This window comes from Gopherus flavomarginatus, chromosome 10 (genome assembly GCF_025201925.1).
Source record: "Gopherus flavomarginatus isolate rGopFla2 chromosome 10, rGopFla2.mat.asm, whole genome shotgun sequence".
In the NCBI taxonomy this organism is placed as follows: Eukaryota; Metazoa; Chordata; order Testudines; family Testudinidae; genus Gopherus; species Gopherus flavomarginatus.
In genome coordinates this window covers 13,699,546-13,718,716 of record NC_066626.1, presented here as the reverse complement: position 1 = coordinate 13,718,716, position 19,171 = coordinate 13,699,546, and the positions used below count along the sequence as shown (strand labels likewise).

General features: G+C 45.5%; 1 protein-coding gene across 1 annotated transcript in view; it reads right to left on the bottom strand.

Annotated features, from left to right (window-relative positions):
• ABCA12 (ATP binding cassette subfamily A member 12) overlaps positions 1 to 19,171 on the bottom strand; it is a 97,420-nt gene that overhangs the window by 20,858 nt on the left and 57,391 nt on the right. The window contains exons 31-36 of the mRNA XM_050916073.1: positions 15,674 to 15,779; positions 8,375 to 8,429; positions 7,710 to 7,887; positions 4,528 to 4,643; positions 3,120 to 3,279; positions 747 to 1,015 (exon numbers count right to left, since the gene is read on the bottom strand). Coding sequence (XP_050772030.1) covers positions 747 to 1,015; positions 3,120 to 3,279; positions 4,528 to 4,643; positions 7,710 to 7,887; positions 8,375 to 8,429; positions 15,674 to 15,779 — 884 coding nt within the window. The remainder of the gene's footprint in view (positions 1 to 746; positions 1,016 to 3,119; positions 3,280 to 4,527; positions 4,644 to 7,709; positions 7,888 to 8,374; positions 8,430 to 15,673; positions 15,780 to 19,171) is intronic.

Sequence of the window (19,171 nt, the reverse complement as noted above, 5' to 3'; positions counted from 1 at the left end):
TATTCAACAAATGCATTGCTTTTGGTGTCGGTCCTACATCGTGGCAGCTTTCAGTTTTGGTGACAGTTTTTACTATTAGAATTTGGGGGGCAGCTCATGCATGAAGTGAACCCAAATCAGCTTGGGCTCAAGATGCCACCGAATGCATTGAAGGGGCTCTGGATCTGCTGACCCCAGGGCCACTCTTCCGATCAACCCATCAATATCCCTTGGCACCGGAGATCTGAAATGGCAGCCCTTTGAGTTGCCTTTCCAACACAGAATGGATACAGTCAGCCAGGCCTGTTCTTTGAAATCGAACTCACAGGCCTACGTGGGTACTACAATAATGAATACCTCTCCCCTCCCGGGGACTAGAATTGTCCAGCACGTGCAGAAGTAGGATAGGTAAGCCATTACCCACAATGCCCATAGAGAAGGAGGTGCAACAAAAAAATTAAGGCGCACACATTTCCATTAGCAAAGAGTCCTGTGGCACCTTATAGACTAACAGTCGTACTGGAGCATGAGCTTTCGTGGGTGAATACACACACGGCTACCCCTCTGATACTTGACACATTTCCATTAGTCATCACTATAACCACAGGTAGATATGGGAACCGCAGGCAGAGAGTTTACGCTGGGTTTGCACAGCACTGTGTAAGTTTATGGAGCTATGCAAAATAATGATAATGGTGACAGTGTCAATGACTAAAGCACTGAGCTCTGTTTTAATCTACATTTGTAGGAATACAGATGTTACTTACTCTAATATACTAGACCAGACTTTCTGAATCATCCCGTCATGCATTAAAAGCCGAACGGCAAAGAATATAGTGCCCTGAATAAACATGCCAAGCAGCTTGGAGCTTATTCTGTCCATCTCAAAGGTTCTGTCAGGGTAATCCACTCCGTAGGCTTTTAAGAAGCCCATCAGTGCCTGGTGCTGAGACAATTCAATCAAGCCATATCCAAAGCAGAATTGTGGAGAGATTAGGAAAACATGCCTCAAGATTTCAGCGAGATTATGCAAGCCCTGAAAGAAGAGAAACACTAATGATCATTGTGACTTTATTCTTGGGACAGCATTGGGACTGACGCCTGTTTGGGCTTATTGGCGTATCTCACACCATGGATAAATCAACAGCAAAGAGCTCCGAAACTGTTTGTTTCACAATTGCAAGGCATTGAGGGTGGGAAAGTCACTGGGAGTTGGTGCCTAACTCCCTTAGGTGCTTTGGAAATGGCACCCAGTGATCCTACTTCCTGGTACAGATCCTTGGCTCTTATTCCAGCTACTCTGCACTGCTCAGGTAGCAGACAGCTGCCAGAATGGTGCACTGAGGCTGCACCTGGGAATTCTCCTGATGCAGGGAATGCCCAGGCGAGGGAAAGCTGAGTAAGCAGGTTGCAGGCTGGTGTTCTTCATGAAGTTGGGGTAGCTATCTAGCCGCGCTAATCCTTGCTCCCCATCCATGGAGCCTCAGAGATGTGGATCCATCCCACTGCATGCTGAATTGCAGGGCATCCCATGAACCTCAAAGGGAAACAAGTAGCACCCAAATCCTTGTTCTCGCTTTCTGTAGCACAAGCGCATCGGTTCTGCTTGGTCAAGCAGCTCCATGCCCATTGATAAGGAGACACGTTTGGCCCAGAGAATTGCTAACACATGACAAACAGCCAAGCACTGAGCCTAGCAGTGAAGAGCTATTGTAAAATATTGTTATTGGCTAACACGAGCAGTGAAGACTGCTGAACATGACTGACATTACACATGGCACATTGGATATGCAACAAATTATCATGGAAAGAGATCGGCTCCATACTGATGTGTCTAGAAAACTACAAATGTCACAATCCAAGGGTTTGGTAAACAGGTATTGCCTGACAATGGGACAAGGGCTAATTCCTTTTTGTTTTTTAATTAAGAACTTGTTCTTGTAATAAGCAAACAAAAAAGCTTACATTTTAGCCAGGACGGATTCTCTAAGGCACAAGAGAAGCAGATCTATTAAAGACCAGTGCTCCACTTTAGGGAAATATCAGTGCCTTCAAGGCACTTTTCCCTTTGCACGGACAGGAATCCATTGTAGAGAGCACTTGTTTCACAGTTAGATGAAAGAAAGCTCGTCTGATGGTTAAAGTGGCATGGTGTAGCCCCTGGGGCACTGAGTAATCAGCCTCAGTAATTTTCACTGGAGGAACTTAACTTCGAATACAATCATCTTTCCCAAAAATGTGGGCCCTCGTTCATTCCCTGATCTCTCCCACATGCATCTGGTTTCCACCCTCCAAGATGGGATCTGAGTTACTGCAGAGAATTCTTTCCTGAGTGCTGGCTGGTGAGTCTTGCTCACATGCTCAGGGTTTAGCTGATTGCCATATTTGGGGTCGGGAAGGAATTTTCCTCCAGGGCAGATTGGCAGAGGCCCTGGAGGTTTTTCGCCTTCCTCTGCAGCGTGGGGCATGGGTCACTTGCTGGTGGATTCTCTGCAGCTTGAGGTCTTCAGACCACAATCTGAAGACTTCAATAACTTAATTTTGAATACAATCATCTTTCCCAAAAATGTGGGCCCTCGTTCATTCCCTGATCTCTCCCACATGCATCTGGTTTCCACCCTCCAAGAGGGCCACGCCCATCTGCCTCTCTCTCCGCTCCTGGTTCGTAACCACAGAGTGGGGGGGTGGGGGCAAATTACATGGAGAAGAAAGAGTCTCACTTGCCCCATGTTTGAACATAGGGAACCACACCAGATCTCTAGAGTAATGTCCCCTACTTGACCTCCCTCAAAACCTTGAAAAACAATGGAAGTCCACGGGTATGATCCAAAACCCATTGAGATCAATGGAAAGACTCCCACTGAGTTCAATAGCCTTTGACTCAGGCCCCGACATGTGTTACACTTGGAAACCACTCAGTTTTCTAAGAGTTAACATAAGGCTTCTCTACATGGTGCATTAGTAGTACTGGTTAAAACGGGATACGTTAGCATACACACGGAAACTTTCAGAGCATGCCAGCAGCAGTGTCCACCCAGGCCAGTTAACGTGCAACACATTAGTGTGCACTAGAATTTAAACTCCATTAGTGAGGACTGATTCATCATGGAGACAAGGCCAAAGTATTAGTGAGCTCTTACCTGATCAGTAGCCTTTTCCTGGGCCAGTAGAAACACAACCGAGTGAGTAATGATGGTATTAATGCTAAAGGACAAGTTGATGCTGACATAAACTATGAAGGCCATTCCTGTTTCCTTGAAGATCCCAGCCAGCAAATACATCCATGAAAACGTTGCATATCTGTAGGTCACCAGCAGCAGAGACAATATGAAAGTAATATAAAGAGTGGGGAAAATCGGCAACAAAATAATTCAGCTCAGGAACTTCTACACAGGAGGGTAGAGTCATTATAGTAATAATGATGCCTATTTCTCATGTAGCGCCTTTTCTCAGCAGATCTCTTCACCACCCGTTAACCTCACAACACTGCTCTGAGGCAGGGGAGAATCATTATTCCCATTTTACAGATGAGGCACAGTGACTTGCCCAAGGTCACAGAAGATGTCTATGGTGGACCAGGGACTTGAATTGTGGCTTCCCATAGCCTTGGTCAGTGCCCTAACCACCAGACCATCCTTCCTTCCAGGCTGCCCTTGGACTTCAGTGTCTCAGGAAGTTGAAAGAGAAAAAAAATCAAAGCTTTCTGGTTGAATTTGGGGGAAATGTTGATGACACATTCATGGCAAATGAAAACTGTGCAACCACACTAGCTGAGGTCAAGATCTTGAAGACCTTGTAGTCCTGACCCAATTCAAATTAAAAATGAAAACTTTGAGGAAAGACTCATAGCCATCCAGGGTTCTTATCTCCCCATGCCTGTCTGCTTAATTCTAACTCTGGCAGAGAAATACTTCCTGAGAACCAGACTGGGTGTCAGGAAGGGCTGAGTTACAGCGAGAGCTGGTTGAAAAAAATATTTTGTGAATTTTATCCTGATATTTTTTTGGTTGAAATTTAAAAAATTTGAACAAGCTTGTTCAGAAAAAAACAGGGCAAAATTTATCTAAATTTTCCTGATTTTTTTTTTAAATTTGGGAATATCACTGATAGTTTGACATTTGAATAGTTTCAGTCAGGTGTAGTTACAACCTAGGCTGTGTCTGAGACCTTGAGGATATTGGGTTCTGATGTTAGCTGTGAACATTTAGAGCTGCTTTTCAGGTAAAGTTTGTGTAAACAGGAAATAAGGACAACCATGCCTCATTCACCCCAGCCGTTGTGTCTTAGGTCTCTGTAATCTTTACAGTTTAAGTTGCCTTTGGTTTGCCCCTGTCTAAAATGAGAGTAACAGTTCTTGCCTCATCTCTCCCAAGCCCTTTGAAGGCTCACTAGTTAACATTTACCAAGTGCCATCTCTCCAATTCTGCCAAGAGAGAGGATTCCTAGTAGCAGTGATGGGAGAGTTGCACAGCTTTGGTCAGGACTCCAAACCCTAAGCAAATTTCCCCCCCATGGAGTCATCTTCAAGTAACTGAGCCACACACTTACCCGAACATCATCATCAAAAGAAATACAGCCACTAGGTTATTATCGTTGAAGAAAGCAGGTATTTGGAAAGCTGAAATAACTCCTATTGAGAGGGCAACCGGGACCATAAAAAGAATCTGTGAAATGATATTAAAGAGTGTATCATAGTCAGAATAATTAATACTCTAATAGAGCTGCATGCAGCTTGTATGGGGGAGGGAATGACACCAGGTCTCAATTTTGCCCTAGAGGTGCAGTAAGCTGTCCATCAGTGGGAGAGGAGAATACATTCTGTGAGGCTCTCAGGAGCATCCCAACTTTGAACCCTAGGAAGTGTGGACATGAAAGGCCTAGATGTGAAGGAGAAATGTCCCGGGCCTTTCTTATTATAGAATCACATTCCACTGTTTACAATACTCTGTCAAGCCAGGGATCTACACAATAGCTGCCCCAAGTGCTTCCTGGTTTCCCCGACTTTGGGATTTCAGAGAATTTGCTGGTAGGTGTTCACTGAGAAATATCCGGTTGCTGAGAGCTCTGGATTAGTTTCAGCCTGCTGAATAGTGATTGCAGTTAGAACCCCAGGGCTATTTCAATAGGCTCATTTAAAAATCTGTAGCACCAACGTGAGAGCCCGGAGCATGAAAGCAGAGGCAGGCCAGAGTCACAGTCACAGGTGTATGACTAGTGACTCAGTGCCAATTCTTCAAACCTGGCCACATTTATGGTGTGTTCAAATCCCTCGTTTGCACTCACAACCAGGAGCTGCTTGTTCCATTGCTCAGCTCCGTGAGCAGGCTTAAGCAGGTAACTCTGAACATTTGGCCCTAGGGGGCCTGTTATTATTCCTATTCCAGTGGTGCCCAGCAGCCCTACTCATGGGCCAGGACCCCCTTGTGCTAGGTGCTGTACAAAAACAGAACCAAAAGATGGCTCCTGTCAGGGCCGGCTCTAGCCATTTCGCCGCCCCAAGCACGGTGGCATGCCACGTCGTGCGCTCTGCTGCTTGCTGGTCCCGCGGTTCCAGTGGATCTCCCACAGACGTGGCTGCAGAGGGTCCGCTGGTCCCGCAGCTCCGGTGGAGCATCTGCAGGCATGCCTGCGGGAGGTCCACTGGAACCGCGGGACCAGTGGACCCTCTGCAGGCGCGCCTGTGGGAGGTCTACCGGAGCTGCCTGCCGCCCTACTGGCAACCGGCAAAGCGCCCCCCGCGGCATGCCACCTCAAGCACGTGCTTGGTCTGCTGGGGCCTGGAGCCAGCCCTGGCTCCCATCCCCAGAGGTTCACGTGGATTTAATGAAATGTTAAGGCCTTGCCTCCACTGGGATTTAGCCAGCAGTGTAGCTGCATTGCAAATTGCTAGTGTAGGTACATTGACATCAGCACATCACAATTTGCACTGCTGATGCAGCTTGCAAGCCAAGGTAAGCTGCACTTGCACCTGCACCATTCAAGCTGCACTGCCCTAAAAAGTGTCTATGCTGATAGCCAGGTCATAGGTGCTTCATATGGCCCCTCCCACCATGGCACCTGAGTGCCCCACAGTCATTAATGTACCCTTACCACACCCCTGTGAGGCAAGGCAGTGCTATTATTGCCATTTTGCAGAGGGGAAACTGAGGCACAGAGTGTATGGCTACACGGCAGCTGGGCGGGAACCTCACAGGCCAGGTAGACAGGGCTCAAGATAGCATGCTAAAAATGGCTGTGAGCAGGCACATTGCAGCTCTGGCAGACACTCAGCCTGGCCACCCAAGCTCAAGCCCGCTCAGCCTTGAGGCTAGGTGGTTAGCCCAAGCAGCAACATCCACACTGCTATTTTTAGCATGCTAGCTCCACACTATCTACCCAGCTGCCGTATAGACATACCCAGAGAGGCTAACTTGTCCCAGGTCACACAGTCTGTGGCGGAAGACGGCATTGAAGCCAGGTTTCCCATGTCTCCAGCTAGCACCCTAACCTAGCACAGGGCAGTTGTGCCAGTAGCTAAACAAAAACAAAAAAAAACCCTCGCCCTGTAGACACGGCCCAAAAACTCTGCTGCACAGTTTCTGCCACAAGCTGTGTGAAACTGACTGAGGGATCAGTTTGAGTTAGTGTATGGGGGTGAGAGGGGAAGCTATATAAAAAGGAGAACATTTACAATGGATGCCAGAATTCTGACATCATGATGACCCAAAATACGAATCAGTTAAATTTCAAGCCAAACAAACTTGTGGGGGGAAATCCTTAACATTACAAAAGAGAGAGCAAATTCGTGCTGTCAGATAAACATCAACTCAGATGAGCTGGGGAATCATCTACTGGGTGAAAAAGTTCTGTTTCATTGCCACTCCACTGAGATTATCTTCAGCACTGTCAGTCGTCATGATTTTGTCATGATCCTTGCAATGCTTGATGTTTTTCTTAAAACCCCAACTTCTGGAATCAGGTGAGAACCTCAGCGCCTTGTGGTTGAGGAGAAAACCTTGAGAATGTGATCTCTGAGCACCATAATGGCTCACAAACCATAAGACAAAGACAAAGAGGACTATGGAATCCTGAAAGGGACTTTTTCAAAAAATGTAAAGAAACGTGGGATCCTTTTGAGGCAGATAAGTCTAGATATATACAGCACATCACCCCTGACCTGACTAACAGTAACAGAAGATAACTTTTCTCTGACGTTAGAAGTTTGGAAACCTTTATATATTATATTACTTAATCCACCAGTTGGCTTTTTTCAATCTCTCAAATCTCAGCCAAGAGATGTTTACAAATGTAGGATCTTGTATTCTGAAGGTTCCAAAAGTATCTACCATCTGCAGTAGAGTTCTGAAGATAGGGTCATATCCTGCAGCCCTTGCTCATGGGAATAGGAGCTGCAGGAACAGGTCCATAAGCCTTACCCAGATGTATAGGTCCTGGATGACAACAATTATTCCACCTCTGCAATCTAACTTCAAAGGCAATTTGGCATCTACTTGTTAAAAACTAACCCAAGTTTTGGTCTTTGCCATGTTGATCTCTTATAAATCTGCTGAGTTTATACATACCCCAGTGTTATGGTTCACAATTAATAATCGGTAATGCCTTTGAGAACAATACCTAGCTCTTTTGGTAGTGATGATATGACTAAGTCTAGGTAACGAACTTTAAATACAGAAGTGGGGATTTTCTACTCTAGAATCCTGTTCTCCATGCATAAAAGTTAAGTAATTTACCAGGTCGTAGATGAAGTTGATCACCCAATAGCTCGTCACACCGATGCCTGAAATATGCTGCAGTTGCTTAGCTTTGGTCTGATGTTCTTTTACCACATAAAGCACAAAGCTGGCTGTTGTGATGGAGTAGCCAATCAGGACAGACATTGAGACTAGGATATCAAGCAAGCTACTGAGCCTGAGGAGAAAAGGGGAAGAAAGACAGAGTCAATGTTTGATTGCCCTGATTTAGAAGACAATATTCATAGCTTAAAAAAACCAAGGGCCTGATCCTGCCAACATTTCCTACTGGTTGTAGAGATGGCTCAGGGTAGGAAGCACTATGACGGGCAGAAAGGCTTTGCAGGGTGGGGACTGTGACAGCAGATTGTTTGGAAAGACAGAAAGAAAAATATGTATTGTCATTGCTTTGGCTGTGCTCCAAAATTGATGCTGTATCTATAATGTCCCCACATTTATCAGGGATTCTGAAAAGAAACTCAATGGGAAATCAGTAGCTCTGTAGATACAGGGCAGACAGTTCGCTTTTATGAAAAGAGCAATTTGATTGCTCAGAAAAAGTTATTTATCAATTTAGGTGTTTTGTGATTTCCAGGTAGCTGTTTTGCTTCTATTGCCACTAAATGAATCAAAGCAGCAGGTATCAGCCAAATTAAACCTCTTACATGACTTGTTCTTTACTCTGTCCTCCAGGATAGGGATGACTCACAACGGAAATACCTACAAAAAGAAGAGAAGTCTTTTGTAACGTGTATGACTAAATTCCTCATTAGGCATGGAGGCTGGAAGTGATGCCGGCTATTGGTTATGGGAGGGAATCGGGGGGGGGGGGGGGGGGGGGCTGGGTTCTGCTCTCACTCTTTCACTGATTCATGGTGTGACCTTGGGCAGAATTTTCACAATTGCCATCAACTTTTTTTGAGTGGCTTTTGCAGGGCCTAATTTGCAGGAGTGTTCAGTGCCAGAGCTGCAGTCAATGGGAGCTGTGGATGCTCAGCAGCCCTGAAAAATCAAGCCCTGGAGTCTAAATTCAGCAAGAAACCCAAGCACATGCCTTTAGCCATGTGAACAGTCCCTTTGACTTCAGTAGGGCTACTCACCTACTTAAAGTTAGGTACATACTTAAACACCTTGCTGAATCAGGGCCCATGTGTTTTAAGTGGGTGGCCCAACGCTGAAGCATTCAGAGGCCACATTTTAAGATCTTGGCCCTAATGTCTGTGTGCCTCGGTTTCCCCATCTGTAGAAGATGGATAGCGCTTGCCCATCTTTGTCCCTGGGAAGAACACCATCCTATGCTGGTACAAAGAGTTATTTAATAGTCCGTTTCCAGTGGCCCCATTCAGACTTGAAGTCCTCAGCTGAGAATTGCAGAAGCATAACTCTGGGCCTGACCCAGTGATTTCCAAGAGTACTCAGTCAAACCAAAAGTCCTTGCTACCATTAATTAAGCCTCAGTACACTCTAGTGTGGTACTGAGTCCTGTGGCACCGTATAGACTAACAGACGCAGTGGGCATTCACCCACGAAAGCTCATGCTCCAATATGTCTGTTAGTCTATAAGGTGCCACAGGACTCTTTGCTGCTTTTACAGATCCAGACTAACACGGCTAACCCTCTGATACTAGTGTGGCAGTCAGCATTATTCCCATTTCAAAGCAGGGGAAGACAAGGGCAGAGAGGTTGAGTGACCCACCTAGGCCACCACAGGAGTTGGTATCAGAGTCAAGATTTTAACTTACCTGTTACAAGTCAAGTGCTCACTAGATCACTAGAACAGCCCTCTCCCTATTAATATCACTCTCACTAAGTATGTACTGTAGTGATATGCACTTCTTGTAATTCTATGACATACTTTTGCTCATTTTTGATGAACTGCCCCATATCTGATAAGTACTATCTTGGATAACCCAGTGTGGAAATCATCTTCCACATTCTCCACTGGGTCTCCAGCCTTCCGGCAGACACCGGAATAAACTTCAGATAACACTGTTCGCGGTTAGGAAGGCAACCGCTATATTTTCTGTTGAGAAAATTTAAATGTAACAGTTCTGTCTTGTGAAGCTAGAAAGAAGCACCTGGACCAAAAGAAACAGCCAGCCTACAGATATTAGTCTGACTATTGGTTTCAGCCCCGTGTGAAACTCAGGTCTTTCCCAATCAGATTCACAAAATCAGGTCCGTGACGATTAAATGTCAGAGGGTGGCAGGAATTCTCTTACCAGATCTGCCAAAATGTTTGGTTTAAACACTTCCCTTCCAAAGCCAGCATCTAGCCCTTGATATGGGCGATATCACATATGAAGGGCTTTTGCTCTGTTTAGAAGCAATGAGAATCTATTTATTCACTGCACTGAGATAAAAAATATTCCAGGAGTGCAAGGACAATCATAAATGGATAGAACCTGTAACCTTACCAAAGTCAACTATCTTATCCAAGAGTCTATGGCCATTATTCTCACTTAGACTAAAACTCCTTTTACACTAGCAGAGTGGTCTAAAGGTGTTTTGGGATAAATCAGAACAGGCCCAGTATTATTATTATCTGTGTGTTAATAGCCTGTTTTGAGAGAAGTATGTCGAGTTCCTCTGGGAGAAAAACGTTTGTCACATGTTAAATTAGCCACTGGGGGGAGCCCTATAAATAGATTAGAAACACTGATGCTGGGAATGTAAAGTTAATTGACATGTTTTTATAAGAGCTGTGGAATTCATGCAAAGGTTATTTCTTGGCCAAATCATGCTCAGATTCATGCCAGAGGTAGTCACATTTTTTTTTAGATTTGTATGAAGAAGAAAAATGATCAAGAGTTCTCCTGTTTCTCTATAACACGTACAATTACTTGTTTTTGTGATTACTGATTTTGAGTGAACATATTCGTACAAAACCCACAAAAGAATCAGCTTGATGTAATATTTGCGATTGCCACAGCAATGTCTTCAGAGGCCAGATCCAGTTATAACAAGACTCCAGGCCTGATTCTCCACTGCTTTGCACCCCGACTTGTCATTTACACCTGCGTACAGTAAGAGCAAAGCTTTCCCTCCCATTTGGCAGCATTCAACACTCACTTCGTACTGGTGTCAATGGCCATGCAGGCAGGGAATTGCTGGCCCTGACAGGCCCTTATTTCCACGGAAATAATGAGCTGCTTAGGGCGTGCAGTGGTGGAAGCTGCTCTCGATTCCCACGGCGAAGAGGACTCTACATAGCTGCAGAATGCTGCTTTACACATTCTACAGCCTCCCTGCCCTAGGGTGGGAGTGGTGCCCTTGATGAGCCATCTGTGGCATCAGCCCCTGGCAAATACTATTTCGTGGGGATGGATTTTTATGAGTCTCATTACAGTTTCTTTTCTATAGACTTCTGTAGCATAATATAATAAAAAGAGGGACTCCACTGAACCCCAGTGGATCAGTTCTGAGCTCCAGTGAAGTTCTATGAAAAAGGGGACCAGCTTCCATGACTTTTTGGACCTGGAAGAGGCTAGGCTAAAATTTTCAAACATTAAATGCCTAAAATGATGCAACTAAATCCATATTTAGGCACCTAAGTGGCCTGATTCTCAGAGTGTGCTAGAAAAAAACCCATAATTGCCATTAAATTCAAAGGGAGGTGAGAATACTCAATGCATCTGAAAATCAGGTGCCTGAATTTGGTGCCTAAATTTATAATGCTGTATAAAGATGCTGGCCCCCATTTTATGTGCTATATTCAGTCTGTAACATTGAAACACATGAAATGGTGCAATTTGGTCTGCAGTTCATTTTAAGGAAAACAAAAGTAGTGTTATTCGAGAGTAATATTTTTCTTGTGGGATGCAATGAAAATCTCCAGTTGCTAATAACGATGTACAAACAACTAGAAAATGTTTTCCTTCTGTAAAAAATAAAGGTGATCTAGTCTGACTAATCTGTTAATGCTGCAGAATAAAGCCATTTTTCCTTCTCTGCAGCTTAGGCTAGAAGTCAAAATTTCCATTTCAATACTTCTTTTTTCGAGGGGATGGAGAGAAGGAAGCTCAGTATACATAAGTCAAAAGCTATTAAATTTGCTTGGTGACAGGGCAAAAAGCTCCTTTTATGTGTTTCTTTTTTTAAATATATGAAGTTTAAGTCAAACCTCAAAAGCAGGATTGGCACCTCTTTCAAGTTGCTGAAATGACTGTGCTTTTATCTGGCCATTTCAATGGTTCTTAAACTGTCCTTTATTTGTCACAGCAACAAATGGCTTTCGGTCGCCAGTAAACTACTGCAGAGAAGGGTGTCTTCAGTTGTATTTCAGATCAGTTTACACAAGTCCTGTTAAGCTTTACTCATCAATTCATTTATTTTCCCTATACTGAGTACAGATTCCTTAGAGGGACCTGGGAATTATCAATCTGGTCGCTTGTTATCATTCATTTGTTTCCAAGGACACCCAGAATTAGCTAGATGCAGTGAAAATGTTAGAGCTGTTCAAAACTATTCCAACAGAACATATTTCTATCAGAAAATGCCATTTTGTCAAAAGCAAAACTTTCCATGGGAATGTGTCAATCTCTTTGAAATTTTGTTTCGGGGGGCGAAAGGGCTGAAACAAAGCTCGAACTTTCCAGAAGAGAAGGTTTTTATTTTTTCATTTCAAAGCGACTTTTTGTTTTAAAGTTTATTTTATGTTATACATTTTAACGTAATTTAAAATAAAAAAGTCAAAATCAGAACAAAGTATATCAATTGGCCTGATACTAATTTTTTTTTCAAAATTTTTGTTGGAAAAGTTCATCTCATAGGAAATTTTTGTTGTTGTTTCATTATAATCCAGAATGAAAACAAATTCCATAATGTTCGAATTTCCCCTGGAACAGACATTCTGAGTTTTGACCTGCTCTAACAAAACATAAAAGGCCATTTCCAGAAAGCTCGGGGACAGATTAGGATAAAATGGCTCACTGAGCAGAAGACCGGTTTGGGAAATATGTCTCAACTGTCCTTCATTGTGAAGGACGCCACTCATTTTTAGTGCCAGAGTTACCTGTTTTCCACATAAATTCAGAACACCACCTTTAGTGTTCAAAATCATATAAACTAGAAATAAAGAATGGTGGCAGATATTTCTTCATGTTAAAGGGACAGATCCTGCAGCACTTTAGGTTTTTGCTCAAATAAATTCTGTGTCCCTCATTTGGGGTCTCACCCCATGTCCCAAGCTGGGGCCTTGGCATGTTCAAAGGTACATTTGTGGGGGATGTAGTGGGGTGACCACCCACTCCAGCCTGGAAGGGGTTGGAAAAGACCTGCACAGGGCAAGGTAAAACCCTGGCTCATTGGAGGAAGTGGCTGCAGCTGGGGTCACTCCCCAAACTGAGCAACAGGGCCTTATAAGGCGGCCAGGGAAGCCAGGATCAGTCTCCCTCTGCCTGTAGAGGGAGAAGGGCCTGGCTGCAGGGAGCTGGACACAAGGTACCTGAGTGGAGCAGGACTGGAAACAGGCTGAGGAGCTGGGGAGCACCAGCCTGGAAAGCCCCAGGCTGTGGCCTAGCATTGGGCCAATAGGTACTGGGAGTTAAAGAGGGCAGGCCAGGGGTAGGCCAAGGCAGCAGGTCCAAACCGTCCTTGCCAGTGATGAGTAGGCTGATACTGTAGTCTGCCCCAGGGCGCAGGGGCTAGACAATGACTGGCAGTAGCCGTATACTGAGGCAAGGTGAGGATAATGGGTGGGGGTTCCCCTGGGAGGGGGAGACCCTGAAGCTAAAAGGGGTTACTGCCAGGGGGCAGGACCCCAGATAAAGGGGCACCGGGTCCTGGGAGGGACACGGGGGCCAGAGGACAGGCAGATCACCAGCCTGCAGAGAGAGCTCTGGAGCTGGAATGAGCTAATTCCCAAAAGTCACCACCAGGAGGTGCCGCAGGGGTGAGTCTGCATGTCTACAGGGGACCCTCTGACTGTGTCTGCCCACTCCCACTCCTGGCATGGACCACTCTGTATTTTGGATAGGGCTTGATGAGTGAGCACTGCTGGTGGAATACTCAGCTCAGCTTGAGTAGCTCACTGATGATTAGGGAGGGGAATCTTCCCCAGGATATCACCACACTCTCTCTCCATGGCCAGGATTCACCCTTGGACAACTAAGTTGGTCTGGGACTGTCCTGCTGGGGAGATGGCCTGTGGCTCTGTGCCACACTGCTGCAGCAGAGAGGAGCTGGAGCCCATCTGTATTTAAAAAAGGGGGCTGTCAGCTGGGCCCTTCCCACTTGAGGATTTGCTCCCACACTGAGTGTGAAATAGCTGGGCCCCGCTGACCCGAGAAGGCGGGTGTTTCAGGTATGACAGAGGTGACTGTGGGGCTGGGGAGCTGGTTTTGCTTGGCGAGAAGATGAGTGCTGAGGGAGTTGGCCATGTGAAAGGTGGCTGGTGATTATTATGTGGTGATGGGGAAAGAAAACTGAGCAGATATTTTGCCTTTCTACTTAGGATTATATTAGATTGCAAGCCCCTTGGGGACGAGGCCATCTTTTTGTGCTGCGTTTGTCCACCACCAACCACAATGGGGCCCTAGTCTCTGGCTCCTATGCCCTGTGCTAATACACATAATACATCATTATAATAGTTTTGTTTTTAATTATTGTCAAGGAGGCCCAGAGCTTCAAACAGGCCTTTCTTCTCTGTTGGATTTACCTTTTAATGCATCCATAAATAAAGAGCTTTATGTTGACAAGTAAAATGAACTTCCAGACAGTTTCCCCAGAGTGTGATCCTTGAGCAGAAACACAAGCCGTCTGACACGAGAGAGGCCAGGAGAAACTAGAATGTGGCAGAACGGCCGGTGTTTGCTGAAGCAAGTCACTTGATAGACGAGTTCTGAACTCTTGTGAGGCCCCATAATCGAATATAAGACGTTCTACTCTCAATCTATAGATACAGGCAGTATCAACACTAGGAATGTTTTACTAGTATAGCAATATGGTTATGCTATGCTGGCAAAGTGCTCCTACTGTGGATATAGCTACCTCGACAAACTGGCACTTTGACCAAAGTAGTAAAGCCCTGCCCCATGAGTGGAACAAGCTGTACACTAGTAAAAACATCTCTTTGTTAACTATGAGAGTTATACAGAGTATGTCAGGAGAAATCTGTAGTGTAGACCTGGCCATAGGCAAACACACACACGCACACACACACACACACACACACACACACACAAAAGTATGCCTGTATTACACACATAATACGGATGGAACAAACAGTGCAGTAGAGTATGAAGGTTTATCAGCATGAATTTGGGACACTGCATGACATCAGTGAGGCAAAGATAAGCAGGTCATTCCAAATGAATGCTGAAAAATCTTTACGCTCTACTTCACCACTATGCATTCGGTATATGCCACATGTTGCAGACAAACTACTTCAGGGATGTGTGAGAATATTTTTGTATCTCTCCCTGCAATGTATACACCTGTAAAATAAAATGCTTTAATTACCATAAGTCCAACAATGGACAGCTCAGATGGAGAAAAACATTAAATCCAACACACCACTGGAAGCAACCTAAAGTATCCTTTCTTTGCATAGAAATGTCACATCTTTACAGTCAGCTATCTTGATGCTGAGATGGAAGTCAATACTAGGCAGAAGCCCTTGCTGCTTGTGGGAGAAGGAAAGCCTATTTTTAAGGTTTTACCTGGTCCCCTCCCCTGTTCCTAGAAATAGACGTGAAATATTGACACTCTTTAAAGAAAATTGAATTGAATCAACATTAGTAGACATAGCCCCACTGAAGTCAATGGACTTTTCACCACTGACTTTGGTGGGGCCAAAATTTCATCCAGGGGATAAGTTTCCTTCTAGTTTAAATTGGCACAGCTCCATTTTACACCAGGAGTGAATCTGGCCCACCCACTATAGTCTTCTCTTTACAGATAGAGAACTGGGCCCCCTTCACATGGGGCAGCATGAGCTGCATCAAGGGTTGGTTAGCACCTACCATATTTGGAAGACTCGTTTTTCGGCATGTTCGCTCTAAGAATGAAGTTATTGAGGCTGTTGAGGTAGGCTGGAAGGCTGTGATACCCCTCTGGATTATACCACACCTGTACTCGATTGGTAAACAAAAACAGGCAAAGAAAATTATACCACACCTGTACTTGATTGGTAAACAAAAATCATTGCCAAGAACAGTGGTTTCTTCCATTTGGACAAATGAATGCATCCATAACTCATACTAAAAACAGTAGCAGTAAAAACATTTGCTAAAGCTGGGCCATCTACAAAGTAAGGGCCAGCGACTCAATCATGCAAGATTCTGAGTGCATTAGCCCAGATCCTACAATGCACCTAAGCATGTGACTAGTTCCACCAACTTCTATGAGATCTAGTCCAGTTGCCTTCAGATAGACAAGAAACACATGCCAGTTGCTAATGGTTTATGTTAATGGTGCCTGAGGCATTACGCATCCTGACACTTTGCTTTTCCATAGTCAGTGCTTTTGCTTTTCAGTAATGTCAGTGACTGGTATTTTCAAAGAGGCCTATTTAAGTGAAGTGCCCACTGGGCACCTAATTGTTCCAGGGTAGAAAACATTGTGAAAACAGCACCTTGTTATTTAACAGCTGTGCCCACTGTGATAAATTCTGCTCTCGTTTACACTGGTGTAAATTCAGAGGAACTGAAGGGAAAATGGAATATGGACTATACACTTTGTGTACTACACGTTCTATCTGCTTATGTTAGCGACACATGTATGTTTTTTTACTCCCACTAGCCCTGCAAAGCCAATGCTGCTATGGGAAAAGGAAGCTGGCTTGTGCGCTATCACCAGAACTGTTAACAAGGGCCCAGATCGTACAGTGAGCTCTGCACAGACCCCCAACAACTTCAGATGTCCATCTATGGAGGGCTTGGTGCAGGATGGCGGCCAACATTCCAACTGCAGAGTCTTTACCTAGAGATGGTGCCCTTTTCTACTCCTAAAACCCTACGAAAAACCAACCAAACATAAAAAACCCACCACCTTTACCCCAAGCAGAGTTTTTACCCTGAAAATGAGACACGCCAGAGATTCCAGGAAGTCCACTAAGGACTTTGCTGTTGATTTTACATGGAAGGTGCCCAGATATCCCAGTGATGAGCAGCAGTATAAACCTCTAAGATCATTGTACATCTCAACTGCACTTGATGTACAGCTGAATTGGGGCTTCTGGGGATGATAAATGACCCAGCCTTGGTTGTCTCATATTACACTTAGATTGTAAACTCTTTGGGAGTATTTGCCCAGGCCAATGAGATTCCAATACCTGACTGGGGTCTCGAAGTAATTTGTACTGGCTTCCCCCCTCTCGTTGACCCTGACAGGGAGAAGCAAAATAAGGGAAGGAAACTGAGACAATTTTTAGTTCATTGGCCCATGCAAGCTGCCTATTTCGGGATGGATTTACCACCTGCATGCAATCCAGAAAAAATGATCGTATTTCTTGAAATAGCCCAATATGCAGTTGGTCTTCTCTGTCTTGCTACATTAAAAAACAAGCAGCCCCATGACTAAGTACAAATGACTCTACACTACCGCGCAGATTGTGCCCCCTTTATTCACACTGGTTTTCAGTTACTCATCCAGCAAGGAGTCTATGTGTCTACTCACATGAGCTCACTGATGCGCTTAAGAAAGACACATCTGGCACTCTGTTAGGTAGTATTCTAGGAAACAGGGCATTTGTTATCTGCAGCAACAGTTGATTTAAAAGAACTAACACAGTTGCATTTATAATGCCAGAGCACTAGCACACTATGGGGAAACTAACCAGAGCAGATCAAGCGAAGGCCAAACAAGGCTTTTTAATATGAGGCGTGGTGAGTCTGCATAGGAGTTTGATTGATGACCAGGGTAGAGCTGAGGGGAGAAGAGGGTTTACTGGGCAAAGCCCAGGGATTGCTTCTGTTACTGGGAGGAGAAACCCCAGCTCACCCTCATAACAGATGGGGTGTGAGCAGTCTAGAACTGACCCTGACCCTGACCCTAACCCTAACCCTGACCGGCACTGCTAGGTGGCAGGATATAATGGCTTGAGCAGCACTGAAAGACCCCTCTAGAGGACACTCTTGCTGTAATTCTGGATCCCCTTGGTGCACCTTCTGTGCCACAGAGATGTCCTGGCGGAGAGAATGCAGAGTGAGGGAATGGGGTGGAGGCGGGAGGAGAGGACAGGAGTCCTGGCGAGGCCAGGCTAGGTAAGCCATTACTGGAGCAAAGCCGCAGCAGCTGGGGAGAGTCGGGGCCTGTGGAAGTGAAGAGCTGGGCTCTGGGTTGTGCAGGTCGTGGATGCAGCAAGAGTAACAGAGTTAGGGAGAGCTGAGGGGTACAGTATCCCTCCCTTCACCAGTGGAGATGAATCCAGTTCCTTCAATTTCTTTTTCCCTCCTTCATTCTCTACTGTGACAGACCCAGGCCAGTGTAGTACAGGAGTCTGATAGAGGGCAAATATACTAGTCACTGGCTGAGTAGTTTTCTGTTCCCTGAGTGACTAGAGCAGGGGCTGCACTGGAGTAACCAGGAACCTGCTAGAACCAATTAAGGCAGACAGGCTGATTAGAACACCTGCAGCCAATCAAGGCAGGCTAATCAGGGCACCTAGGTTTAAAAAGGAGCTCACTCCAGTCAGGGAGGGAGGAGCCAGAGGAGAGGAAGTGCGTGTGAGGAGCTGGGAGCAAGAGGCACAAGGAGCTGAGAGTGAGAGGGTGTGCTGCTGGAGGACTAAGGAGTACAAGTGTTATCAGACACCAAGAGGAAGGTCCTGTGGTGAGGGTAAAGAAGGCGTTTGGAGGAGGCCATGGGGAAGTAGCCCAGGGAGTTGTAGCTGTCATGCAGCTGTTACAAGAGGCACTATAGACAGCTGCAATCCACAGGGCCCTGGGCTGGAACCCAGAGTAGAGGGCGGGCCTGGGTTACCCCCAAACCTCCCAACTCCTGATCAGACACAGGAGGAGTTGATCCAGACTGTGGGGAAGACCACTGAGGTGAGCAAATCTGCCAATAAGCACAGGACCCACCAAGGTAGAGGAGGAACTTTGTCACAACTGGTGTCAGGGGTGGGATCTGGTGTGCACAGCGCGGCAGAAGAAGGAGGGTGATTTAAAAAAAAAAAAAAAAAAAGGTAGAGGGTTTTTTTTTTCCACCACAATGGATGACTTAGTACGGGCATTGATACAAGCTACAGCAGCCCAGCAGGAGGCTACCTGTGTCCAGGCAGCTGCCCAACAGGAGGCAGTGCGGCTGCAGCAAGAGACTAATCGCCTGCTGATGGACCAGGCTTCTCAAGACCAAGCTATGCTGCGAGAACAGATAAACCAGGTAAAGACCCTTACAGAGCTGAACCGCGGCCATGATAGGACGCAGATCATACGGGCCAGCCATTGGCTGCAGAAAATGACGCGAGAAGATGATGTAGAGGCATATCTTCTGGCCTTTGAGAGGACAGCCTTACGGGA